Source organism: Xyrauchen texanus, chromosome 15, assembly GCF_025860055.1.
Source record: "Xyrauchen texanus isolate HMW12.3.18 chromosome 15, RBS_HiC_50CHRs, whole genome shotgun sequence".
In the NCBI taxonomy this organism is placed as follows: Eukaryota; Metazoa; Chordata; class Actinopteri; order Cypriniformes; family Catostomidae; genus Xyrauchen; species Xyrauchen texanus.
The window spans coordinates 10614539-10638097 of record NC_068290.1 but is presented as its reverse complement, the minus strand read 5'-3'; the positions used below and the strand labels follow the sequence as shown (position 1 = coordinate 10638097).

At 38.3% G+C, this 23559-nt stretch overlaps 1 protein-coding gene across 3 annotated transcripts in view; it reads right to left on the bottom strand.

Moving 5' to 3' along the window:
• Positions 1-15301: 15301 nt before the first annotated feature.
• The window catches only part of rbms3 (RNA binding motif, single stranded interacting protein), a 233536-nt gene continuing 225278 nt past the window's right edge, over positions 15302-23559 (bottom strand). For 2 of the 3 annotated variants that reach the window (XM_052144710.1, XM_052144708.1), the window contains exons 11-14: positions 23162-23272; positions 21555-21638; positions 21133-21260; positions 15302-19483 (exon numbers count right to left, since the gene is read on the bottom strand). In XM_052144710.1, the coding sequence (XP_052000670.1) occupies positions 19480-19483; positions 21133-21260; positions 21555-21638; positions 23162-23272 (327 nt within the window). In that variant the 3' untranslated portion in view covers positions 15302-19479. Of the gene's footprint in view, positions 19484-21128; positions 21261-21554; positions 21639-23161; positions 23273-23559 lie in introns of those variants that run through there. The other variant, XM_052144709.1, reaches the window with a different exon arrangement.

Genomic DNA, 23559 nt, shown 5'->3' with positions numbered 1-23559 from the left:
ATAGGCACCTATTGTATATGTTTGTGTTCTTATTAGGGGCCAAGCACTGAAAGTGCATAGGCACCTATTGTATTTGTTAGTGTTCTTATTAGGGGCCAAGCACTGAAAGTGCATAGGCACCTATTGTATTTGTTAGTGTTCTTATTAGAAGCCAAGCACTGAAAATGTGTAGGCACCTATTGTATTTGTTAGTGTTCTTATTAGGGGCAAAGCACTGAAAGTGCATAGGCACCTATTGTATTTGTTTGTGATTTTATTAGGGGCAAAGCACTGAAAGTGCATAGGCACCTATTGTATTTGTTAGTGTTCTTATTAGGGGCCAAGCACTGAAAGTGCATAGGCACCTATTGTATTTGTTAGTGTTCTTATTAGGGGCCAAGCACTGAAAGTGCATAGGCACCTATTGTATTATATTATATACCTATTGTAGGCACCTATTGTATTTGTTAGTGTTCTTCTTTGTATTATTATTCCCCCATTGAAGTCTATGGTAGCCCATATAACCGTACATAGGAAAGTTATGAAATTCGGAACACTGATAGAGGACACTTTGAAATGTAAGTGACCCATATTTGGGGTATCTAACTCCAACGCTGTAGCGCCACCAACTGTTCAAATTTGCACTTTTGTTTATGCTCCTAACTTTTGAGCCATATGACCTAGAATCAAAATTATTTTTTCCACTGATTATTTGGCTCATACCGAGTTGAATGCATACAACACTCTCAATTTCTGAATGTAAGATTTTCCACCATTTTGAATTTTCCAAAAAATCGACCTCATAGCCTTAACTCCAATTTGCAAATTCATAATTCTGCAGGGAGCGCTCGATGGCTCATAAAACTGAATACTTTATTCATCTGCATTTAAATCTAAAAATGTTATATATCTCATTGGAGACACTTTTATGCTGGATAGTTATTTTGAATAAAACTTGATTATTTGTAAAACTTTAATAACCATAAAATTAAAAGAGGTGCCTGGGTAGCTCGGCGAGTATTGACGCTGGCTACCACCTCTGGAGTTGCGAATCTAGGGTGAGCTGAGTGACTCCAGCCAGGTGTCCTAAGCAACCAAATTGGCCTAGTTGCTAGGGAGGGTAGAGTCACATGGGGTAACCTCATTGTGGTCCCTAATAGTGGTCCTCGCTCCCGATGGGGCGTGTGGTAAGTTGTGTGTTATTTGTGGAGAATAGCATGAGCCTCCACGTACGGAGTCTCAGTTGTGTCATGCACAGTGAGCCACGTGATAAAATGCACAGATTCACTGTCTCAGAAGCGGAGGCAACTGAGACTTGTCCTCTGCCACCCGGATTGAGGTGAATAGCCTAACCGCACCACCATGAGGACCTACTATGTAGTCAGAATTGGACTTTCCAAATTGGGGAGAAAAGGTGATTAAAAAAAAATTAAATAACCATTAAATTAATAACAGACCATAGACAATTTTACAAATACCGTCCCGTGGTGCCCCCCTGTACGTGGTACCCCTGGACACGTGTCCAGTTGCCCATATGGTTAACCTGGCCCTGGCAAGAATAATGTATTGAGAAGGAAAGATGGAGGAATTTTGTATTTGTGATGAACTTGGTTGGCCAGTGCATAGGAAATTGACTAAAATATTAGCTTTTTTTACAAGTCTTTTTTGAAAAGGCACAACCACCGCAGTCTAGACTGTACGCATGTTTAGTGTAACAGCTACATGGGCAGATGTCAATTACTTTTACACCATAAAGATAGTAGAGAAAGAGAGAGAGAGAGAGAGAGAGAGAGAGAGAGAGAGAGAGAGAGAGAGAGAGAGAGAGAGAGAGAGAGAGAGAGAGAGAATGGGAAGTCTGAAATCCTTTTCCTGAGCTGAAACCACAGAGCTTTTGCAAACCATCATTCCCGGCTTTAAATTTCAGCTCACAAAGCTGAGGTGAGACCAAATCTCCTGCTTAATTTTTCAAGACAATTCTTCTTTAATTAGTGTCAGTCGACTTTAATGATCAGGTGACTTCTGTGGTTGGCTGGGAGACTCAGACTGCTAATTGAGTTTTTTTCTTTTGGAAAACATTACTCTCCGCGAGGACAAAGAGAGATAGTGACAAAATGAGGTTTGGCAGGCCGGGACCGTTGAGAGTGTAATGTGTACACAGCAAAGTCAATACATGCTAGAGAGGCCCTGAGGCCTGAAACAACCTCTGCTTGCAGAGTTGCTTCGATACAAGAAAGATTACTGATTCAAGATCAGTTTTTTTACTTTTATATCATGCTGAATAAAACCATGTGGGACAAGGGGGCTTGATGTCTCAGGGTTGCCACCTTCAATATGGAAAAATAAGGGACACATCTTCCTAATGTGAAGACTTAATGTATGTATAAAACGGTTCATGGAAAAATACAAGAAGCAGAATTTAATTTTCAATATGGGACACTCCCATTTTGTGTGGGACAGGCTGCAACTCTAGTCTCAGTCCCAGATAGAGTATATACCTATATACATAATACTGCATAACATTATAGGAATAGTTCACCCAAAAATAAAAATGTCTGTAACCATTTACTCACCATCGTTTGTTCCAAATCTGTATGACTTTCTTTCTTATGTAGAGAAAAGGTCAAAGGTCAAAAATCCAGGGGGACTATCCCTATGATACAGTAAATATTCTGTAAGTTGCTTTGGATAAAGCCTACCTGCTTAATATGGTGATTCCATTTTGATTGATTCAAAACAGGCCAATCTATTTTCAGACAGTCTTTTTCATTGCTTCTCTATAGCCTACGGTGCAATCTACAAAGCTTGTTCATAGAATGAAAATTTTGTAATAGAAGTTAGTAATGTATCACACTGATTTTCATGTTCTGTTCTTCATCAGCCATAACATTTTGAAGACACAACTAAATGCACAATGTCATTGCGTAAAACATCCCAATGATTATGTGTCATTAGCAATAAAAACCACTTTTCTGTCATGGAAAGTTTTAGTTAATGAGCGAGTCAACAAGTTGTGGAGACGGAGACAGTGGAGTTCAGAGTAGAAAGAGGTAGAGACAATCTGATCGTCCATGTAACATTACAGGCCTAATAAGGTCCATATGTGCCTGGCTTTGACTATAACTAAAACACAGCCAGAGAGGAAAGGGCCCCTTAGACATCCCAGGAGGACAGAGTAGCAGCAATTATAACCAGGAATACAGGATCAAGATGCACATTTAACTAGAAGGTTTCAAGACATCTAAGATCCCTGTGAAATCAAAGTTTTGTGGCTTTTAGGATGTATATTAGCTTTGAGATGTCTTTATGCAAGTAAAAAATTCAACAAAATACATGTTTAGCAGATATGTACATTTAAAATATAGTCTTTGTCTAGACTAATCTCGCATGGGCATATACCAGTACACATTTTATAAAATACTCTTTTAAATTGGAGTAAATAAAGGTTACATAAACAAATAAGGTTGTCAAAGGTGCTAAAAACTGTTTCTAAAAAATATTTTAAAACAAATGTATCAAGTTGGTTTCATAAATTGTAACTCCTCGTACCTTGAATCCATGACTAAAAAATGACATTTGTATTTATTTATTTTTCCATCTCTGGATGGTTACACCACTTTTTTATGTTATTTAAAGCCCCAGAAAAAAATACAGTTTCAAAATTACTTTGAACTCTTTTTTTAAATTGAAACATGTTCCCATAGTAGAGGTGTATTCAATAACTGTTCTGTTTAAATTGCAATTTTAATGTATTTTGAATAACATAATAGATCCACACAAAAAGTCATTAACCCATCTGCAAATCAAATCATTCAGTTTGTCCTACTCCTACATCCTCTATAGGATATAGGAACTAATCAACACAGGAAAGGAAAGAAAACTGCGTTCTTCAACCCAGCATTTCATGGTCTTTTAAGCAAGCACACAAAAAGAAAATTCTTCACTGAACTGTTATAAAGACTCTTCATTAATTAGGCGACTTCACAAATACACTTCAGGATGTGTAAGACATATGGCCCTGATCTAGCAGTGCCTGGGTTATTGAATACCACAGAAGATAGAAGTGGTCAGCAGGCTTAAGCCAATATTCAACATGTCAGTAGACCTAATTTAACATACCATTCATCAGTTAACCTATTAGCAAGCTTCCCAAACCCTGTTCCCATTGGGCCGTCACATCTTTGTAGAGATAATCCGTAATATGATGAAAGCCTATGGAATGCCCTAATGGGGCACATGCACACCAGAGCACACACAAACACATTCATGTAGCGACAGTGACCCGTGTGTAGTTTAAACATATGGATGAGGCAATACCCTATCCTTCCCAATAGGAAAACAAACAGAGGTTTAAAAGAAGCTATTCTCTCTCTTCACTCATTCTCTACCCATATGTCGGCCTAACCTGCAATCCTCTGCATGGAAAATAGACATTCCTGCTCTCTGAAGAAAGCCTGGATCTCAGCGGTAACTTTAAGGGATACTGTAGTTCACAATTACTCACCCTCATGTTGATCCAATCCTATATGACATTCTTACTGTGGAACAAAAAAGGATGTTAGGCTGAATGTCAAATTTCAGTCACCATTTACTTTTATTGAAGGGAAAAAGAAGCAATGAATGTGAATGGTGACTGAGTACAACATTTTTACCTCCTTTTGTTTCACAGATCAAAGAAAGACATTCAGGTTTGTAACAACATGAGGGTGAATAAATAATGACATCATTTAAAATTTTGGGTGAACTTTCCCTTCAAAATACTGATCTAGGATCAGCAGAATTACTTTTGTCTATGGCAAAGAAGTGTGTCCACCTGGATTCACTCACTAGAAGTCAGTGGAGTGCCCAGTTGGGCTGCCCTGGCCTCTTCAACATGTTCCATGCTGCCAGTATTTGTGCCTGTTGTCAGTGCTGATGCCATGGCAACCTCTTTGGCCATCTAACACCATCATATTTTAAAAGGGGGAATGGAAACAGGAAAAAGATGAGTATCTGTGTGATGTTTCCCACAAATGCTCTAGAATAACTTAAGAAAAAGACAGCAAAGAGACAGAAGAGGATATCAGTTTGGCACATAAAGAGAGAAAGAGGAAGATAATAGAGATTGTGAACTTACATAACCCTGAGATAGTTCACAGATTTTGGGTAATGTCTGGCCATGTGCTGCTGTGACTGATTTTGTAGAAAACTTTTCAAGCATGTGTACAGTGTATACTGCATAGGCTATATATTAAGTAACCCTGAGGAAAATATTATTGCTCAGTGCAGTTTAATTATTACAGAAAAATTACACACATCATCTTTAATGGAGTTTTAAATGATGTTTCGTTCGACTTTGCCTCGACTTTGCCCGTAAAATTCCTTAGGAGGAATAAAAATAGAAACAAATGAGACAATTATTGACAAATAGACTTACATAGATATTACATTAAAGTAAAAATGGATGCCTAACTCCCATTCCTAACTAGTTTTACCCTTAAGTTGTGGTTTAGTGTGTGGATGTCAGAGGGTACTACAATAACTGTGGAACTGTTTCAACTTAAACTTAATGGAAACATTGTGGTTCAGATATCCTAGAGAGAACATGTACAGTCAAAGACAGGGGATTGTTTTATCCCCTAAACATTCTGCTATTAACATATGACATTGGGCATGCCTCATTACACAAAATGTCTGTACAAACAAGAAGCTCAAAGAATGGAGAAGTGGTTTTTATTCTCCAACCGGCTCTTATTTCATGAAAAAATACAGACAAGTTTTTATTTTTTTCAAATGAAGTTTGGTTCCATTAACGGTTCTTAAATGTCTGCATTCTTCCACCTATGCGGACTGAACACTGTACTATAACACTCTAACTGGGTTTCGGCAAGCGTAGTATCAAACATACAGCATGTGGGTGAGTAAATGATGAGAGAATTTTCATTTTTGGGTGAACTATTCCTTTAAAAATGCATAAGAAAAGAGAAATACTTCAATAAAAAATGAAATAAAATGTTTTGTTTAGCATTATTGTGGGTATGTACCAACCGAAATCGTTATTGGAATAAAATGCTTTATGATTCTCCTTCCCATCCTCAGCTGTACTGTTGCTACTAATAAATAAATAGTAAGAAAATCTATTTTCTGGTTATCGTTTGATTAACTTTTTGCCTTTGCCTTGTGCTCTTTTCAGCCAGACACTTACGATAGCGCCTGTCATTTTGATGAATGCATCAGCCTTCCTAGGCCTGGTCAATCACTCCGCTTTTGGTTTCCCTCCTTTATGAAGGTATTTACTTCACTTTGTCTCTTGAGAGGCCTGGATCTCATGCCTGCACTTTGTAATGAGGGATGAGATCCTTCGAAACAGCTTCCATAGCTCTGAAGTAATTGATCTGGTGTTTAGGAATTGAGATGGAGACTTGGCTTTTCCAGCAAAGGCTGAGCACCCCGTTGTGTCATCCGCTGTCTTTGAGAGGTACGAGATTGTCAGTTTGCATCAGAGGGAGAGAGAGAGGCAGCGGTTGTTATAATGAAATGAAACTTGACACCATCCCATCTGTCTCCGTTACTAACAAAAACAAAGACTGTTGAATATCGTCTCACAGCAAGAAACAGCATTGCTCTTTTTTAAGAGACATGGAACAGAGCTATTCTAACATAAGTTATTGGAAAAACACTTTCAAAACGATGTACTCCAAAAACGATGTACTTCTACATTTAATCATTAACAAGGACCATTATGTCCAAACACAAATGCAATCCAAGCTTTGAACTAAGGTTTATCCTGTGTAGAGGATAACATTTTGGCATACTGTCCTAGAAAAACCCAACCGCAGATTTGTTGATTTCTAGCAAACATATTATCCTGCAGGTAGCCTAAATGTAGAAAGAGCTTATCCAGCTGGTTGGTTCCTCATGCGAGACAGCCAGGGTCACCCCTGCACTCTATGACTCTCCAGACGTGATGCTTGACCGACTTAAGACATCACACGTCCAAGGCGATCCTCTACGTCCCAAACCAGTTCTTTAAATTGTGTCCTTTCACTTAAGCTTCCAAGTCTGAGGTAATTAAAGATATTTTAGAATAAAAATCAAAGTAAAACCATAAATAGTGTTTAGACTAAATTGCAGGTTCAAAGTGCCAGTGAATATGTAGTAATGTGTAACCTTGACTTTCTGGATTCTAAGTTCACATTAAGGTGACCAGATGACCATAACAAAAAATAATTGTTTGAATTTTGCTAAAATCTGCTGAGCTATCAACAAAATTATGTGTGCCACAGATTCCATACAGCTCTAGTTAAATGGCAGAAACAATTCTGCAATATAATTTTTTTTTGCTTGAGATTTGCTGAGCAAAAAAGCAATTGAGCACAAGTTATTGCAGTGGCATAAATCACTAGACTAAACTCAAGATATATATATATATATATATATATATATATATATATATATATATATATATATATATACACACTCACCTAAAGTATTATTAGGAACACCATACTAATACTGTGTTTGTCCCCCTTTCGCCTTCAGAACTGCCTTAATTCTACGTGGCATTGATTCAACAAGGTGCTGAAAGCATTCTTTAGAAATGTTGGTCCATATTGATAGGATAGCATCTTGCAGTTGATGGAGATTTGTGGGATGCACATCCAGGGCACGAAGCTCCCGTTCCACCACATCCCAAAGATGCTCTATTGGGTTGAGATCTGGTGACTGTGGGGGCCATTTTAGTACAGTGAACTCATTGAAATGAAACCAATTTGAAATGATTCGAGCTTTGTGACATGGTGCATTATCCTGCTGGAAGTAGCCATCAGAGGATGGGTACATGGTGGCCATAAAGGGATGGACTTAGTCAGAAACAATGCTCAGGTAGGCCGTGGCATTTAAACGATGCCCAATTGGCACTAAGGGGCCTAAAGTGTGCCAATAAAACATCCCCCACACCATTACACCACCACCACCAGCCTGCACAGTGGTAACAAGGCATGATGGATCCATGTTCTCATTCTGTTTACGCCAAATTCTGACTCTACCATCTGAATGTCTCAACAGAAATCGAGACTCATCAGACCAGGCAACATTTTTCCAGTCTTCAACTGTCCAATTTTGGTGAGGTCTTGCAAATTGTAGCCTCTTTTTCCTATTTGTAGTGGAGATGAGTGGTACCCAGTGGGGTCTTCTGCTGTTGTAGCCCATCCGCCTCAAGGTTGTGCATGTTGTGGCTTCACAAATGCTTTGCTGCATACCTCGGTTGTAACGAGTGGTTATTTCAGGCAAAGTTGCTCTTCTATCAGCTTGAATCAGTCGGCCCATTCTCCTCTGACCTCTAGCATCAACAAGGCATTTTCGCCCACAGGACAGCCGCATACTGGATGTTTTTCCCTTTTCACACCATTCTTTGTAAACCCTAGAACTGGTTGTGCGTGAAAATCCCAGTAACTGAGCAGATTGTGAAATACTCAGACCGGCCCGTCTGGCACCAACAACCATGCCATGCTCAAAATTGCTTAAATCACCTTTCTTTCCCATTCTGACATTTAGTCTGGAGTTCAGGAGATTGTCTTGACCAGGACCACACCCCTAAATGCATTGAAGCAACTGCCATGTGATTGGTTGATTAGATAATTGCATTAATGAGAAATTGAACAGGTGTTCCTAATAATCCTTTAGGTGAGTGTATATATGTCAATACTCAGCTGCTACAAGGTGCAGTGGATTATTACCAGTGGAATGCAGGATTTCGATATCCTTAGGGAAGTGTGTTTTTGCTGCAAAATAATATGAGCATTGGGAATATGAACACCACAAAACATTGTTACTCAATAATCATTTCAGATAAAAAAAAAAAAATTGACTGTCTTTCTATTTAAAAAACGTCTTTTTATATTAATCTCTCCTGTCAGATTGGCATTTTATTCCAATTTACCATTACGTCTTGAAGGAGGAGAAAGACAGAACAGACTAAAGAGAAGAAAGAAAACAGACTAAACACCTTCTGGCAGCAGTTCTAAGCTCAAAATTATGCAAGCTCAGAGAGTCTTTGAAAGGCAGTGCCAGCACAGCATGATTCAACCTTATGAAACATTTACATCATAGAGGAAAAGAAAAAAGAGTGAAAAAAAGATGCAGTGGCAGTCAGGAAGGAATGGGTGAGGCATGTGGAACAGGGAAGAATGGGATGAGAAAAGACATTGAAAAATGTCTGATAATGGCCCTAATCATGACTAGTCAGGCCATCAGGCGATGGGAAACTACCTAAAGACCTTTTAAGTCAGTCCACTTGACATCCATCTACAGGCTATTTTTGCAGTAAAGCTGCTTGAATGGGAAGACTAAAATCGGCCAAACATTTTGTAAAGCTTACATTTCAGTGACATACTGTATGCCTAATCAACAATAAATTCAAACAGACAGGTCAATCGGGCTAAAAAACAAACAAACAAACAAAACAAAACTGTATGTATGTTTTAGAGCAAAAAGACCAGACGATGCCTTTGCCAATAGAGTGCAACAGTCTGGTTCCGGAAGTAAAGCTCCCATAAATATTTTCCATAGGGTAATTTCATTTTAAGATAACTTATAAACCTTTAAAGACAGATCTACTGTGAGCTTAAATTTGATTTAAAAAAGAAAGTTCAATAGTGGAATTCCATGTGAAGAACTACACAACCAGTAAATCCTGAAAAGGAACACTCCACCAATCAGAGAATCGTGGTGAACAAACCAGGGCAATCTACCTCAACAGCAACTGCACTGTGGATGATGCAATCAAGTTGGAAGTTTCCATCCACTCTCAAACTACTTGTATATTTTAGTGTTGCCACTAGATGATTTTTTGTTAAGCATGATTAATCACATACGTTTTCGCAGTTAATCGTGATTAATCGCATACGGGTTTTTGCAGTTAATCGAGATTAACCGCACACGGTTTTTTGCAGTCAATCGCAATTAAGCACATACGGTCTTTTGCAGCTAATCGCGATTAATCGCACACAGGTTTTTGCAGTTAATCGTGATTAATCGCATACGGTTTTTTGCAGTTAATCGAGATTAACCGCACACGGTTTTTTGCAGTCAATCGCGATTAAGCGCATACGGTCTTTTGCAGCTAATCGCGATTAATCGCACACAGGCTTCTGCAGTTAATCGTGATTAATCGCATACGGTTTTCGCAGTTAATCATGATTAATCGCATACGTTTTTTGCAGTTAATCGAGATTAACCGCACACGGTTTTTTGCAGTCAATCGCGATTAAGCGCATACGGTCTTTTGCAGCCAATCGCGATTAATCGCACACAGGCTTTTGCAGTTAATCGTGATTAATCGCATACGGTTTTTGCAGTTAATCGTGATTAATCGCATACGGTTTTTTGCAGTCATTCGTGCTTAAGCGCATACGTTTTTGCAGTTAACCGTGATTAACCGCATACGGTTTCGCAGTTAAGAGCGATTAATCACATACATGGTTTCAGTTAATTGTGATTAATCGCATACGGTTTTTTGCCGTTAATCATGATTAATCGTATATTTTAAAAATGCTGAAATTTTACCATATATACATCTTTCTCTGTCAAAATGCATTTATTTCCATCTTAGGAAAGAAAACAAAACAACTGGTAACATTATAATGCTTCATAAATATTTTCCAAACAAAGCCTTTCACAGTATAAAGATAGAAATGCACTGAAATAGCAACAATTCAAGTAACATTAAACGTTTCCCAAAGTCTAAGTTATATGTATGATTCGTGTCAGAGTGTAATACGATGCTTTGAACTCCACGTTTGCAGACAAAAACGTCTCATTTTGTGTTTTGGTGATGGTTAAGCCTTGGCCTGCCTCTGTACCAATTAAAATGCGCCTTGCATAGGTCCAATCTGGGCTTGTTTTGTACATCAAATAGTGCTAAATGATCATTTTATCACTGACAGGGAAGTGCTGTTGTGTGTGTGTATTTGTGGTGTGTGCGTCAGTGTAATGACTCCGGGTGGACACATCGCAAAGTTTCAACTCTCCCAAGAAGCGTTTATGCTGGTTTACACTGTATTAACGGTAAATGTGTTAATTGCAATTAAGAAAAATGTATGTGTTAAACTTTTTTAATTAATCACATACATTAACGCTTTAATTCTGACAGCTCTTGTGTATTTGTATATCTCTGAATATTTTGCAATAAACTTAAAATATAGTTTCTATACTTATAATCAACAACTTAAAATCAGTAGTTTGATATATTTCCATAATTTTTATTAGAGTATGTCATTAGCAATACTTCATGAAAAACATTAAGTACAGTCTTGTACCTTTGTCTTTTTGACTGATTTTCAAATAATTTTTTCAACCTCGGAGCTTGTTGGTTCGGTTCATAGCTTAGAACTCTTTTTTTGAAGGATTTTATTAAATCCCTATTAAAAAAACAAATGGGAGAAATACTTCCGGAACGAAGCTGGCTGAAAATGTAGATGGTCACTGTTGCACGCTACTGAGGTCCCATGAAGCAGATGGCATCATCCAGGTTGCAATCTTCCGGGGATGCTGGCAAACAGCTGCCGAGCAACTGCTATTGATATGAATGGCAATGCTAATGGATCTCTCTCTAGGCATTTTAGACCTTCTTTAACTTCTCCAAATCATTTAAAAATGTGTTGTCATGGGGGCCTTGGTAGCTCAGCAAGTAAAGACGCTGACTACCACACCTGGAGTTGCAAGTTCGAATCCGGGGCGTGCTGGGTGACTCCAGTCAGGCTTCCTAAGCAACGAATTGGCCCGGTTGCTAGGGTGGGTAGAGTCATGTTGGGTTAACCTCCTTGTGGTCGCTATAATGTGGTTCTTGCTCTCGGTGGGGCACGTGGTGATTTGTGGGTGGATGCCGTGGAGAATCGCGCGAAGCCTCCACACGCGCTAGGTCTCTGTGGTAACGCGTTCAACAAGCCACGTGATAAGATGCACGGACTGATGTCTCAGACGCGGAGACAACTGAGATTCGTCCTCCGCCACCCGGATTGAGTCAATATGCCACCAAGAGGATTTAGAGCTCATTGGGAATTAGGCATTCCAAATTGGGGAGAAAAAAAATTAGTTGTCATATCTCCACCTTATACAGTCTTTGGTAGTACAGTTTGTTGTACATCTATAAATGGTGCACGAGGCTATTAAAAATACGAGGCTTACTGTATCAAATGGCTAAAAGGTATAGTTCACCCAAAAATAATACTTCTATCATCATTTACTCAACCTGATGTTGCTGTTCTTACACAAAGATGATTACCTAGTTACCATTCAATTTCATTGCATCTTATTCCATACTGTACAATGAGGCTGTCAATCAATTCTACAATCATATTTCATTTGTGAGAAAATGACGATTAAGGTGAACGATTCCATTAAAAGTACAAAACTAAACTACAAAGGAGGCGCAGAAGTGATCCAGCTTATAAAAAGAACAAATTCCATTGTGTATATGCAGAAAGATGTCTCCCTCCTCTTTTAGTCTAAATGCCAGATATGAAAATAAGTATTGTATGCACCGGAGGAGGACGAAGCGGGTTGCGGGGTGGGGGAGACCAGGATGAAAGGTCACCACAAGTCTGAAACAGTCACTTGTGTATCCGAACAATTGCTCTATCGATCAGTCTCAAAGAAGTGGGAGGAGAACAGGCCCAAGTAGTTACTGGGCCCTATAGAGAAGGGCAAAGTTCAATGACATCTCATTCTTTCCATCGAAGAGGCCTTGATTGCTGTCTAGTTGCACTGTTCTGCAGACAATATTGTTTTTGTTAGCAAGAGAATGTATGCCATTGGAATTTTGTCAGTGTAATTGTGCTGTAACTCATGTATACTAGCATGTGCAAGAGTTTCCTAATTTAACAAAAATCTGTTTATGTATTTACAGCCTTTTAAAATGTACTTTTCTTAAAACGTGACAAGCAAACATGGCTAACCCTTGAATAGACTTGCTGTACAGGTCAGTTTGACCCGGTTGAACTTTTAACACGTATTTACATCCACTTTAAAATAACTTTTTGACCTGAAACTTCATGACACCCTCCACAGAGGTGATCTAAACCTGGTAATGGTAAATTTTATTTCATGTATTTATCAACAAGCTATAAAAAAGTACCTAAGAAAGTCTCCTGGGTCAGGTTAACCCAGTTCATAAAAAGAATTATGAGAAAGCTGTAAAATGGTAAGCAGTCACATATTTATTTATAAGTACACTCATACTCATAATTGCAAACACACACACACACACACACACACACACACACACACACACACACACACACACACACAGCGCACACACACCATTATCAGCTCAATAAATACAAATGGGTTCACTGGAAACAAATGGGGAAAATGGGAACAAATGTGTGTGTTTCTGTGTGTAAACACTGTGGCCAATGATGTGAGTTTGGGGAGGGGTCATCTGTTTGTCCAGATAATGAAAGGTGGGGTATCTTTATTTTCACAGTTTCATTTGGTAATGCCAGTGGCACAGAAATGTCATACTTTACCTTTAAGTTTTACTTCAAATTAGTCCTTAAATTGCACAGTGTAGTAGGGATGTGCGAGATTAGTCGACTAAACGGTTCTGATGCTGCTAGTCGACGCTGAAATTACTAGTCGGCTAATATTTCCCCCATTAAACTGATCATCATTTTTACACATTTACGTTTGGCTTTATAATTTTACTGAGGTTGTGCTTAAATTAATGTCATATTAATGTTACATATTTTAAATAGAATTAATAATACAAATATTATTTTAAAAAGAGGATATCTGGAGCAGATCCAAAGTTTCATTTCACCTCAGGCTGCACGTAGTTCTCTCTCTTACTCGTGGTGCACGAAGGAAAATGTCCTCTCGCTAACGTTGATTCAGTGAATGTCATGGTCTATATTTAATGTACATATACATATGATCATAATGCAAGATGAGCGCATCACAGATAAATGCCCCTTTTCAGTGGAATTTAGCTTCAGATTTGGAATATATGTTTTCTAAAGGTTGGTTTATTTTGAAACAAGTCGACTTCAAAATGTCAATTTAAAGGGCACCTATTATGGCATTTAAAATGTTCCTAATATTGTTTTGGGAGTCCCCAACAAAAGTTTTACATGCATGCAATGACAAAAAACACTTTTGTTGTCTTATAATATGCATTTATGTTTACCTGATTTGCTCACCGACTCCCAAATGATTCGTTCAACGGCTCATTTTTCCAAACCCCTCCTTTGCGTGACTCTAATCTGCGGTGATTGGCCAGATGACCCAGTCAGTTGTGATTGGTATACTCTGTGCAGAGATTGTCGGAAACGGAACGCCCATCACCGCTTTGTAGTAAAAAAATCTAAATCAGTGAAGGAATTTGAGTTGATTTATGTTTGCGATCATAGCCCAAAGTTCGGTGGTAAACACCCAATCAGTTATTGTTTGCGTTAGCCCAACGCATAAACATATTGATAAAGCACTGCATTACTACAAGTTATTGCTCTATTCTTTATGACAACTCCAATAACATTGACAAACATTTCACATATTTCAAAAAAATTGACATTGGAGACCTAGAAGCTGCGCTGAGCGTAACTTACACAACACACACAAATACTTAAGCATGCTAAAAAACACATAAAAGCAACAATTATTAATAATACTTACAGGTTGTGATTCGGAGGAGGAAGCTGATCCAAATAAACTTGGTACTGAACCTTCCTTCAGTATCAACCGCTCATGAATCCACACTTGAAAGCATTCATGTTCAGTAAAGCAATCGTCATTAAAATGACGCTGAACACAGCACAAGGTTCGGGCTATACTTGTGTGGTATAGTTGTAAATATAAACTCTAGCCACTGATTCTTCACATGCTCGTCCCTGGGCAGTGAAAAAAAGGTCGCTTTTGATATGCACTTCAGAACACAGCAGCGTCTTGTTGTCGACATGATGTTTTCAAGTTTTCCCTGGTGTCTGCGCGCGCAATGAGTGGGCGCGGCCAATTTGATAATTTTTCGTCTTGACGTCACAACGAAAAGGAAAATGACTCATTGGAAAAACGATTCATTACATTGACTCAGTGTCGACTCCTACTTTTAAGAGACAACAACTTTTTTTTACGGTGAACTTTCATATATAAAACTTTGCAGGATGTTTTTGTTCACTTAAATCTATGTTACACACTACATGAAAGGTAATTTTCAAAATTCCATAATAGGTGCCCTTTAAACATCAGTGAAATTAGTCATTCAGCACATCTAATAGCATTTCTTTCAGAAACATCATATCAAAAAGTAACAAAAGCAAAAGCTCAACCAGAATCGAAAAGTGACGTGATTTTGTAGATTTTTTTATTGAAAGCTTCATCAAAAGGAAACAAAAAAATCAACAGAAGTTTAAACCTAATATCCACTGGTCTACAGACACTCTCAGGATCACAGCTCGAGCACATGGGAGGCAAGAAAGTGAAGCAACTCAAGAAATCATTCTTAGCATCAACTGTTAGCTTTCATATTTCAACAACACCTGTACAAAAACATTTCCATAAATATTTCTCTATTTCTTCTGCCAGTAAGTTAGTCTCTAATTGAGGTTTTGCCATTTTTGGTAAATTTGGTTGAATGTAGTTTGTGTTATCCATGCTGTCATACCGCAGGTATGGTGAGTCAAGGTTCTTCAGGACAGTCCAATGACATTTTTTAATTCAATGACCTCAACCTTGACAGCCAATCAAATGCACAGATAAAAAAATGCATGGCTTGGACCTTACGTCCTTAAACAAATAGAAAGTTACAATGGGAGCACAGAGTTTCTAGCTAGTGAAAAACCTTAGAGTGGATGAAAGGTGCTTAGCATACTGAATTACAGTTGCGATGATAACTCTGTCCTACAGCTTAATGAAACCTCTAGCTGAAAGGAATAATGTAAATTCTGTCATAATTTTACTCTCCCTTATGTTGTGCCAAAATGATGACTTACTTTCTTCTGTGGGACACAAAAAGGAGATTTAAAGGAAAGTTACCATTCAATCACCATTCATTTTTATTGCATATTTTTCAATTCAACGAAAGTGAATGGTAACTAAAATTCTGCCTATAAACTCCTTTTGTGTTTTATAGAAGACAGAAAGTCATATGAACAAAAAGAGGGTGAGTGAATTTTTTGAAGTGTACTATACCTTTAACATTTGTTTTCTCTCACCCAAGTCACCTTTCTGTCCCTAAGGCCCTGCCCTTAAATACTGAATGCTTGATAGCAGCGAACACATGATAAAAAGAACTCTCCAAAAAGACAGTGGATAACAGACACAAAACACAGTGCCTTTTTTTTTGTTTTGTTTAAAATCTTTTTTAAAGCTGTGAAAATGAAAAGAAAGATTATTTTCCTTATAAAAGCAGTGCTGTATGGTCATGACGGTAGTTTTGTTGTGTTGCTAAAACTGCTCCTCGTTCTAGCATCGCTTTCATCTACAGTGTGAAATAGTTTCATAGCTAACTGAAATGCTTAACGCCAAAGCAGAGGATGAGGTACGCCAACTTTGCTTTAATACTGTCCTCTTGTGGCTAATTGAAATCATTACTTTATTTATTATGTCTTATTGTAGGAATACTGGGAAAAAATATTATAGCATTCTCTAAAATCTCCTCTTTGCAAAGACAGTGAAAAATTACATTAAAAAAGGACTTGTGGAACACAATGACCAGCACATATAGAACTTAAAATGATCTTGATGTCTCTCGTTGGCCCTTCAGCACACAGTTCACTTTATGGATTAACAGATTCAACTGTTACTTCTTAGAATTCTCTTATTTCGGAATAGAAATCAGAAATCAGAGTAGAACTGTATTCTTCCTAATGAAAGCTGCATTTATTCTCAGAGCACCTGAGAGATCTCTAATCATCCTGAAAACTAGGAGGCATATTTATTTATGAGGTGTAGAACAGTGAAGGCAGCAATTGTGCATTGAAACTCTAAAGTGGTTATAGAGTTGTATCCTATCCGTTTGCATCAAAATAACATCTATTCCGTGGTGAATAAAGAACAGGAACTGGTGCAAAATTAGAAACAGTATTTATCCAGCCTATCTACGCTTGTATTTACTAGTCCCCCCTCTGGAATGCTGCAGCCTGATAAATGATAGCAGTTTTCAAATATAGAAGGTCACGCATAGAATGATAGTCACGAGTGACATTTCTAACTAATACTGAGATAGCGGTCACTGCATTGAAACAAGTCACCTTAGCAACCACCAAATACTACAGGTATGATGACAGTGGGCACCTTAGTTTCAAGTAATGCCATTATCACGAGTGATTTCCAATTGCATGTGGTTAATTAAAAAAAGCTTGTATATAGTATGAGGTGTTTCAATTGTTGCGACTGCAAATATGTCTAAAGTAGATGACTGTCCTGCATAAAAAACACTATAATCCAGCCTAAGATGGTTGCTGACACTTTTCAGCTGGCCAGGCTGGGAGACCATCTAGACCACACCAGTTGAAGACCAGCTTGGCTTGGCAGGGAGACCAGCTAGACCACACCAGCTGAAGACCAGCTTGGCCTGGCTGGGAGCCCATCTAGACCAGACTAGCTGAAGACCAGCTTTGCCAAGTGGGGGGACCAGCTAGACTACACCAGCTGAAGACCAGCTTGGCCAGGCTGTGAGACCAGCTAGACCAGCATGGCCTGGTTGGGAAACCAACCGAAGACCAGTTTGGCCAGGGTGGGAGACCAGCTAGAGCAGCTTGGCAAAGGTAGGGTGACCAGTTTGATCAGCGAATACCATTTTGTTCAGGCTGGGAGACCAGCATGGCCAGGTTAGGAATCCAAATGAAGACCAGACTGGGCAGGCTGGGAGACCAGCTAGACCTGTTTAAACCAGCTAAGACCAGCAGTTTTTTTTAGTAGGTTGAAGGGTGCTTTTTTTGTAACATTTGTCAAACGGATGTACTAGGTGCTAATTTTGCAAACTATCTTTCCACGTGTTAAAATTGCTTTCGATGAGGTAGTGAGCTGTACACAGAATTTGAATACACACGAGTGAATGCTTCGATTCCTTCCTGTTGAGTTGAAATAATAAGCAGCCTTCTGAATGAATGTGTGATGTGTAAAAGTGACTGACTTTAGGTAAGCGACTGAGAAGGTGCAGTGAAAGAGAGGTATAGTTTATTCAGCCTGGCAGATGGGAGATGTTTGACGGCTCAGATTCTCTCTGACGCCCTCAGGTGGGGAGAACACACTCAGCAATTTGTGAAATCTGTGATGGTGGCTTTCTGCCGATCAACTGAACACTTGACATAGATTCTGCAACAGTGGAAGGAAGTTTAAACCTTTAAAGTAAAGCACCAGTTTGGCCGTCAAGGTCAAACGGATACTTTAGAAACATAATTATTAAAACACCAAAAAAATATTAGAATAGAAAAAAGGAAAACGTAAAATCAATCCTCTCCACTGTCTTGAAGGGGGTTTCTTCATCTTTGGTATAAAATATGCCATCCATGGGCTGCATTTGATCCACTGCTAAGAAAGACTAAAGAAATTGTCAACAATTTCCTATTACTATTGCTTTTTGCGCACATTTGCTTTTTTTCCCGTTCTGATTTCATCCATAAGCTCTTATCTATGTAGATTTGCACTGCCAGTATTTTTTTTTTTTTACTTTTGAAAGTTTTTAACATTTTTCCGCAATGAAACAAGCAAAGCAGGCTAAAAACACCTTAAAGCTGATAAAAAATATTGCAGATAAAAACAATAATGCCATTAAAAATGCTCTGCACTACACAATAAACTGCATTTCACATGATGCAGTGGAATAACATTTTTTCCCCCTCTGTTTCTAAAAAATGCAATTCTCTTTAATCATCATCATCATCACAATATTTAGTCTGTCCTCTCTTTTAAACACAAAGATACCACTGATAATTTAAAATGTCTCCAGAAGACCTCTCTCTAAAAGCTATACAGGTAATTTTTCTCTTTGTCAGGTCATTTGTCACTGCATTTGTCAGTCCAAACAGTTCGAACAGGAAAAAGTCTTAGATGTTTCTCGAAATTAAGGCAACAAAGATGAAAAAACATTGATATTCTCTAGAAAACTAAAATCTAACTCATAAAAAAAGAAAAGTAATAGTAGCTTAGAATCCGAGGAAGACTTATTCTCCTTCTCTCATTGTTTTACAAGAATTGGCTTCCTCGACTAATAGAAAAACCCACTGTTTCTGAAAACCTACCTGCACATTCGAAAAAAAGAATAGGAAAACTTGTACTTGTTTGAATTTATCACTTCATGAAGGATTTTTTTTTTTCTCTCACAGACTGCATTTCTGGATGTGAGTTCTCCAATGGTCCTCTGGTGTGGGCCAGGTGTTAAATAAATTGTTTTTTTAATGCTTGTGCAAAAGTAGACACAAACGTGTTTTCCTATATCTTGCGCTCTGTCTTCAATGTTCCCTCGTTGCAGTCCCCCAGTTTCAAGGCAACGCAGTCACCTCAACGCCCCACCCCCACCTCCTCAGGTTATCTGAACAAAGACAGAGGCGTCAGAGTTTGGAAAAACTTAATGTATACAATTCAAAACATACATTTGAATAATTACTTATTCAATTCAACCCAATTAAAGGAGTAGTTCATCAAAAATGGAAAAAATCATGACATCATTTTTCTATGGAACACAAAGAGGACAAAAAAGCAACACAAAGTATCAAATTCTTGAAAGAATAGTTCTTTTAAGCAAGTTCCTTTTAATCAACCCTTTACATCCACAATTTAGACCGATTGATTCATTCACAAATTGAAATAATCCGGTTAACAGGCTCTATGTTCTGGTGGACCAGTGAGTATGTTTTATTTACCCAGTCTTACACTGAATATGCTCAATAAGCTGACAATGAGCAAGGTCGTGTAAACACCTTTAAAGATGTTCCTTTATTGAGGTAAGGCCACAAACAGTTTAAGCATAAACTGATTAGCACAGATCGATTTTTGCTCTCTACCCTGATTTTGCTCTGCATATAAACACCTTTACCAATGTTCTTACTGACTTATCTACTGTGTGGAAGTGTTGTGCTCATGGCTCTATACATTTTGACATCAAAAGCAGAGAATAGCCCAATGATTTAAAGTCTCATGTAAACACTGTTCTTGTGTTGTCTGATCTTTTTAATAAGCTGATTTTTGGTAGTTATCGACATATTGGTATGCATGTACATATGCTTAGTGAATACCGACTAAAATATCAGTCTGTGATTCCTCACACAAAGCAATCGTATGACTTCAGAAGACTTTTACAAATAACATGGACACTTTTTTATGGTACCTTGATTGTGCTGTTTTGTCCATTTTGGAGCTTAAAGGAATTGTTCACCCAAAAATGAAACTTTTCTCATAATTTATTCACCCTCATGCCATCCCAGATGTGCATGAGTTTCTTTCTTCAGCAGAACACAAATTAATTTCTCAGCTCTTTTTGTCCATAAAATACAAGTGAATGTGTGCCAAAATTTTGAAGCTCCAAAAATCACATAGGTCAGCATAAAAGTAATCCATGCTTTTTGGAGTGTCAACATTTTGGCACTCAATCAACCTGCATTGTATGGACCAACAGATCTGAAATATTCTTCTAATAAATCTTTGTGTTCTGCAGAATAAAGAAAGTCATATACATCTGGGATGGCATGAGGGTAAATGGAAAATTGACTTATATAGCGCCTTTTTTAACCTTAGAGTTTACCAAAGTGCTTTACACTCTGTCCCATTCACCCATTCACACACACATTCACACTCACACTCATACACCAATGGCGGCAGAGCTGCCATGCAAGGCGCTAACCTGCCATTGGGAGCAACTTGGGGTGAGTAAATGATGAGAGAATTTGTATTTTTATTAAACTATCCCTTTAACAGATGTGATCACTATGGATTGTTGCTGCATGCAAATTGTTACAAATTTCTCCTTTTGTGTTCCAAATAATAAATCACAACATAAGGATTTGAATCGACATGAGGGTGAGTAAATAACAGAAATGTAATATTTGTTGAACTAGTCCTTTAACATTTACTCAGTTGAAAATACTGCGAATGAGGGCATATCATGAAAATGTCTTTCTCAGTCCTATTGGAACAACATACATTGTCCACTATTTGTCTGATCAATGTTGCTTACAAACTCACTTAGCGGGCTGAAAGGAGTAGGTGGGCGCGTGATCATTGGGGTTGTCCACGCCCATAGTCTGTTGCTGACCATTTGCGTCCTGCGAGGAGGGTGGAATGCCTTGTGGAGAAGACTCCGTCACCACGCCCTGGAAGAAAGATGTCAAAATTACAGGATGTCCCCTCACAAAAAGCCAGAAATACCTTTTAACCTCCACTAAAAAGAGGCCTTAGGCTGTGTCTGGTACCTGGACTGCTAGACTTGGATTAAATTGAAGACATGCAGCACACTAGAGTCAGGCCTTGTAAAAATGGACAACAAGGCACTAAGGAAGTTGAGAATGGATTCTGGCCGTAGGCAGCTGAACTACACGTTTTCAATTAGCAACGCTCATCTAATCAGAGGGACCGGTGAATGGATTTGCAGTCATTTAGAAACTCACCTCCACTGAGACAGCTGAGGCAGGAACCGCAGTGTACTGGGGAATGTAGGTCCCCTGCATAGGAGCAGCAGCCGCAGTCATGTACTGTAATGAAACATATAGTAAAGTTGTATTCAAACAGAGAGTGAATATTGGCCACAAACAAAGACATTTCATTAAAGTAATGCATTCCCGAGGACCTATTCACACTGGAGAGGACAATTTGGTCGATTAGGCATTTTTTTTCTTTGTCTGGTAACACACTCGCCAACCAATCAGATTTAAGCTTTGGGTCAAATCTCCACAGTGCTACATACTCCAGCACAACTGGTGGCGCGAATGTATTGAAAGCTATTTTGTCTACAAACTTTAACCACTAATGGACTATTCTTCACTAGGGGGTCAAAGCTTGAGGGCAAAAAGGCCATTCAAATGTAGACATGTATTCTGGTTAAATACATCTTTTTTTTATAGTATATAATAGATGTTTCACAAGTTATTGTTTTTTTAAGTAACACTGCTTAAACAGCGTTAAAACAGTGTTAAATAAAAAGATGTCCCCAGTAGTTCTAATACAGATTTTTTGCATTAAACAGCATAACAACAGCATTTAATAAACAATGTTTCCTTACAAGTTCTAATACACAGTCATTTTTACATTAAACGACAATAAAACAGCATTTTATAAACACAATTTCCCTACAGAGTGATTTAAGTGTTAAACAGTGTTAAATAAACAATTTAGAGTTTTAATATAGTGTGATTCTAGCGTTAAACAGCGTTGAAACTTTGTTAAAGAAACACGTTTTTTGAGCGATTTAAGCATTAAACAACTTTATAGCAGCATTTAGTTAAATAAACAAATTTCTCCTAGGGGTTACACAGAGTGATTTTACCATTAAACAGTGTTAAAACAGTGTTAAATAAAAAGTTCTCTCTACGAATTGATTTTAACATTATACAGCATTAAAAAAAATGGTTCCCTTGGAGTTCAAATATAGTGATTTTAGAGTTAAACCGCATTAAAATAGCATTAAAATAGCAACATTTTCCCCTATGAGTTCTAGTGATTAGTCACATGGCATTTATGGCTTAAAAACTATTTTCTGGAAATGAGTGCCCATAAAGCAAAGATGGCAGCAACAAGGTTGAGGAGGTCCATTTAGGTTACTTGCCTTTCGTCCTTCAGTTTCTAAGGCTGTTTGTAAATGTCTGTAGGTACAATCAGTAATATAAGTATTTATGTTGCGCTGACACCTAGTGCTGTAGCTTCAGCATCACCGATGTCATTGCAAAAATGTGCTATTCACACTCATACATAATGAATATCTTCTGTGAATAAAAGTGTCCAGTTACAGGGGATTTTTATGCAGAATAAAGCCGCCTATTCTGTTAAATGAATACGACTCTTACTCTCAGTATACATTTTAAAGAAATTATCAAAATAATGTTCTTCAATCAAACATTTTTTGTTTGATTTTGATTCTCTACTCTGTGGTGGATGGCATTTTCAATAAGTGTAATGGAAATTTGCCACATTAGTTTTGCATTTTGCGTTCATTTTGATTGTTTGTTGGGAGGTTAGGCCTCAAGGTGTGGAACAATAGAGGGGAAAAAAGGCCACTTACTGTGCCAGTGGTACCCAGGGACATGTGGTTCATCTGCTGGGTGAGGGGACCCATCATGTTAGCAGGCTGCATGGAGATAGTGTGGTCCATGGTTGGCGTGATCACAGCACCCTATGAGTAGATACACAAATGCATGCATTGTCATGGGTCAACACTTGACGGATGGGAGAGGAAATAAGCTACCATTCAACAATGCATCTGGCCAACTTCATTAGAGTAAACGGGGTAGATCACGCAGTCATGCTCTTCACCAAAAACGTTCTCTTTCTTTCTCTCATCTCATATGGGCCGTATTGCTGCAGCTGGGCCCTATTACGGGGGCTAGACGTGAGCTGTTCCACTTCAACAAGTGAAATAATGTGATCCAAATGCACGTCATGCATACTTCTGCTGAGATG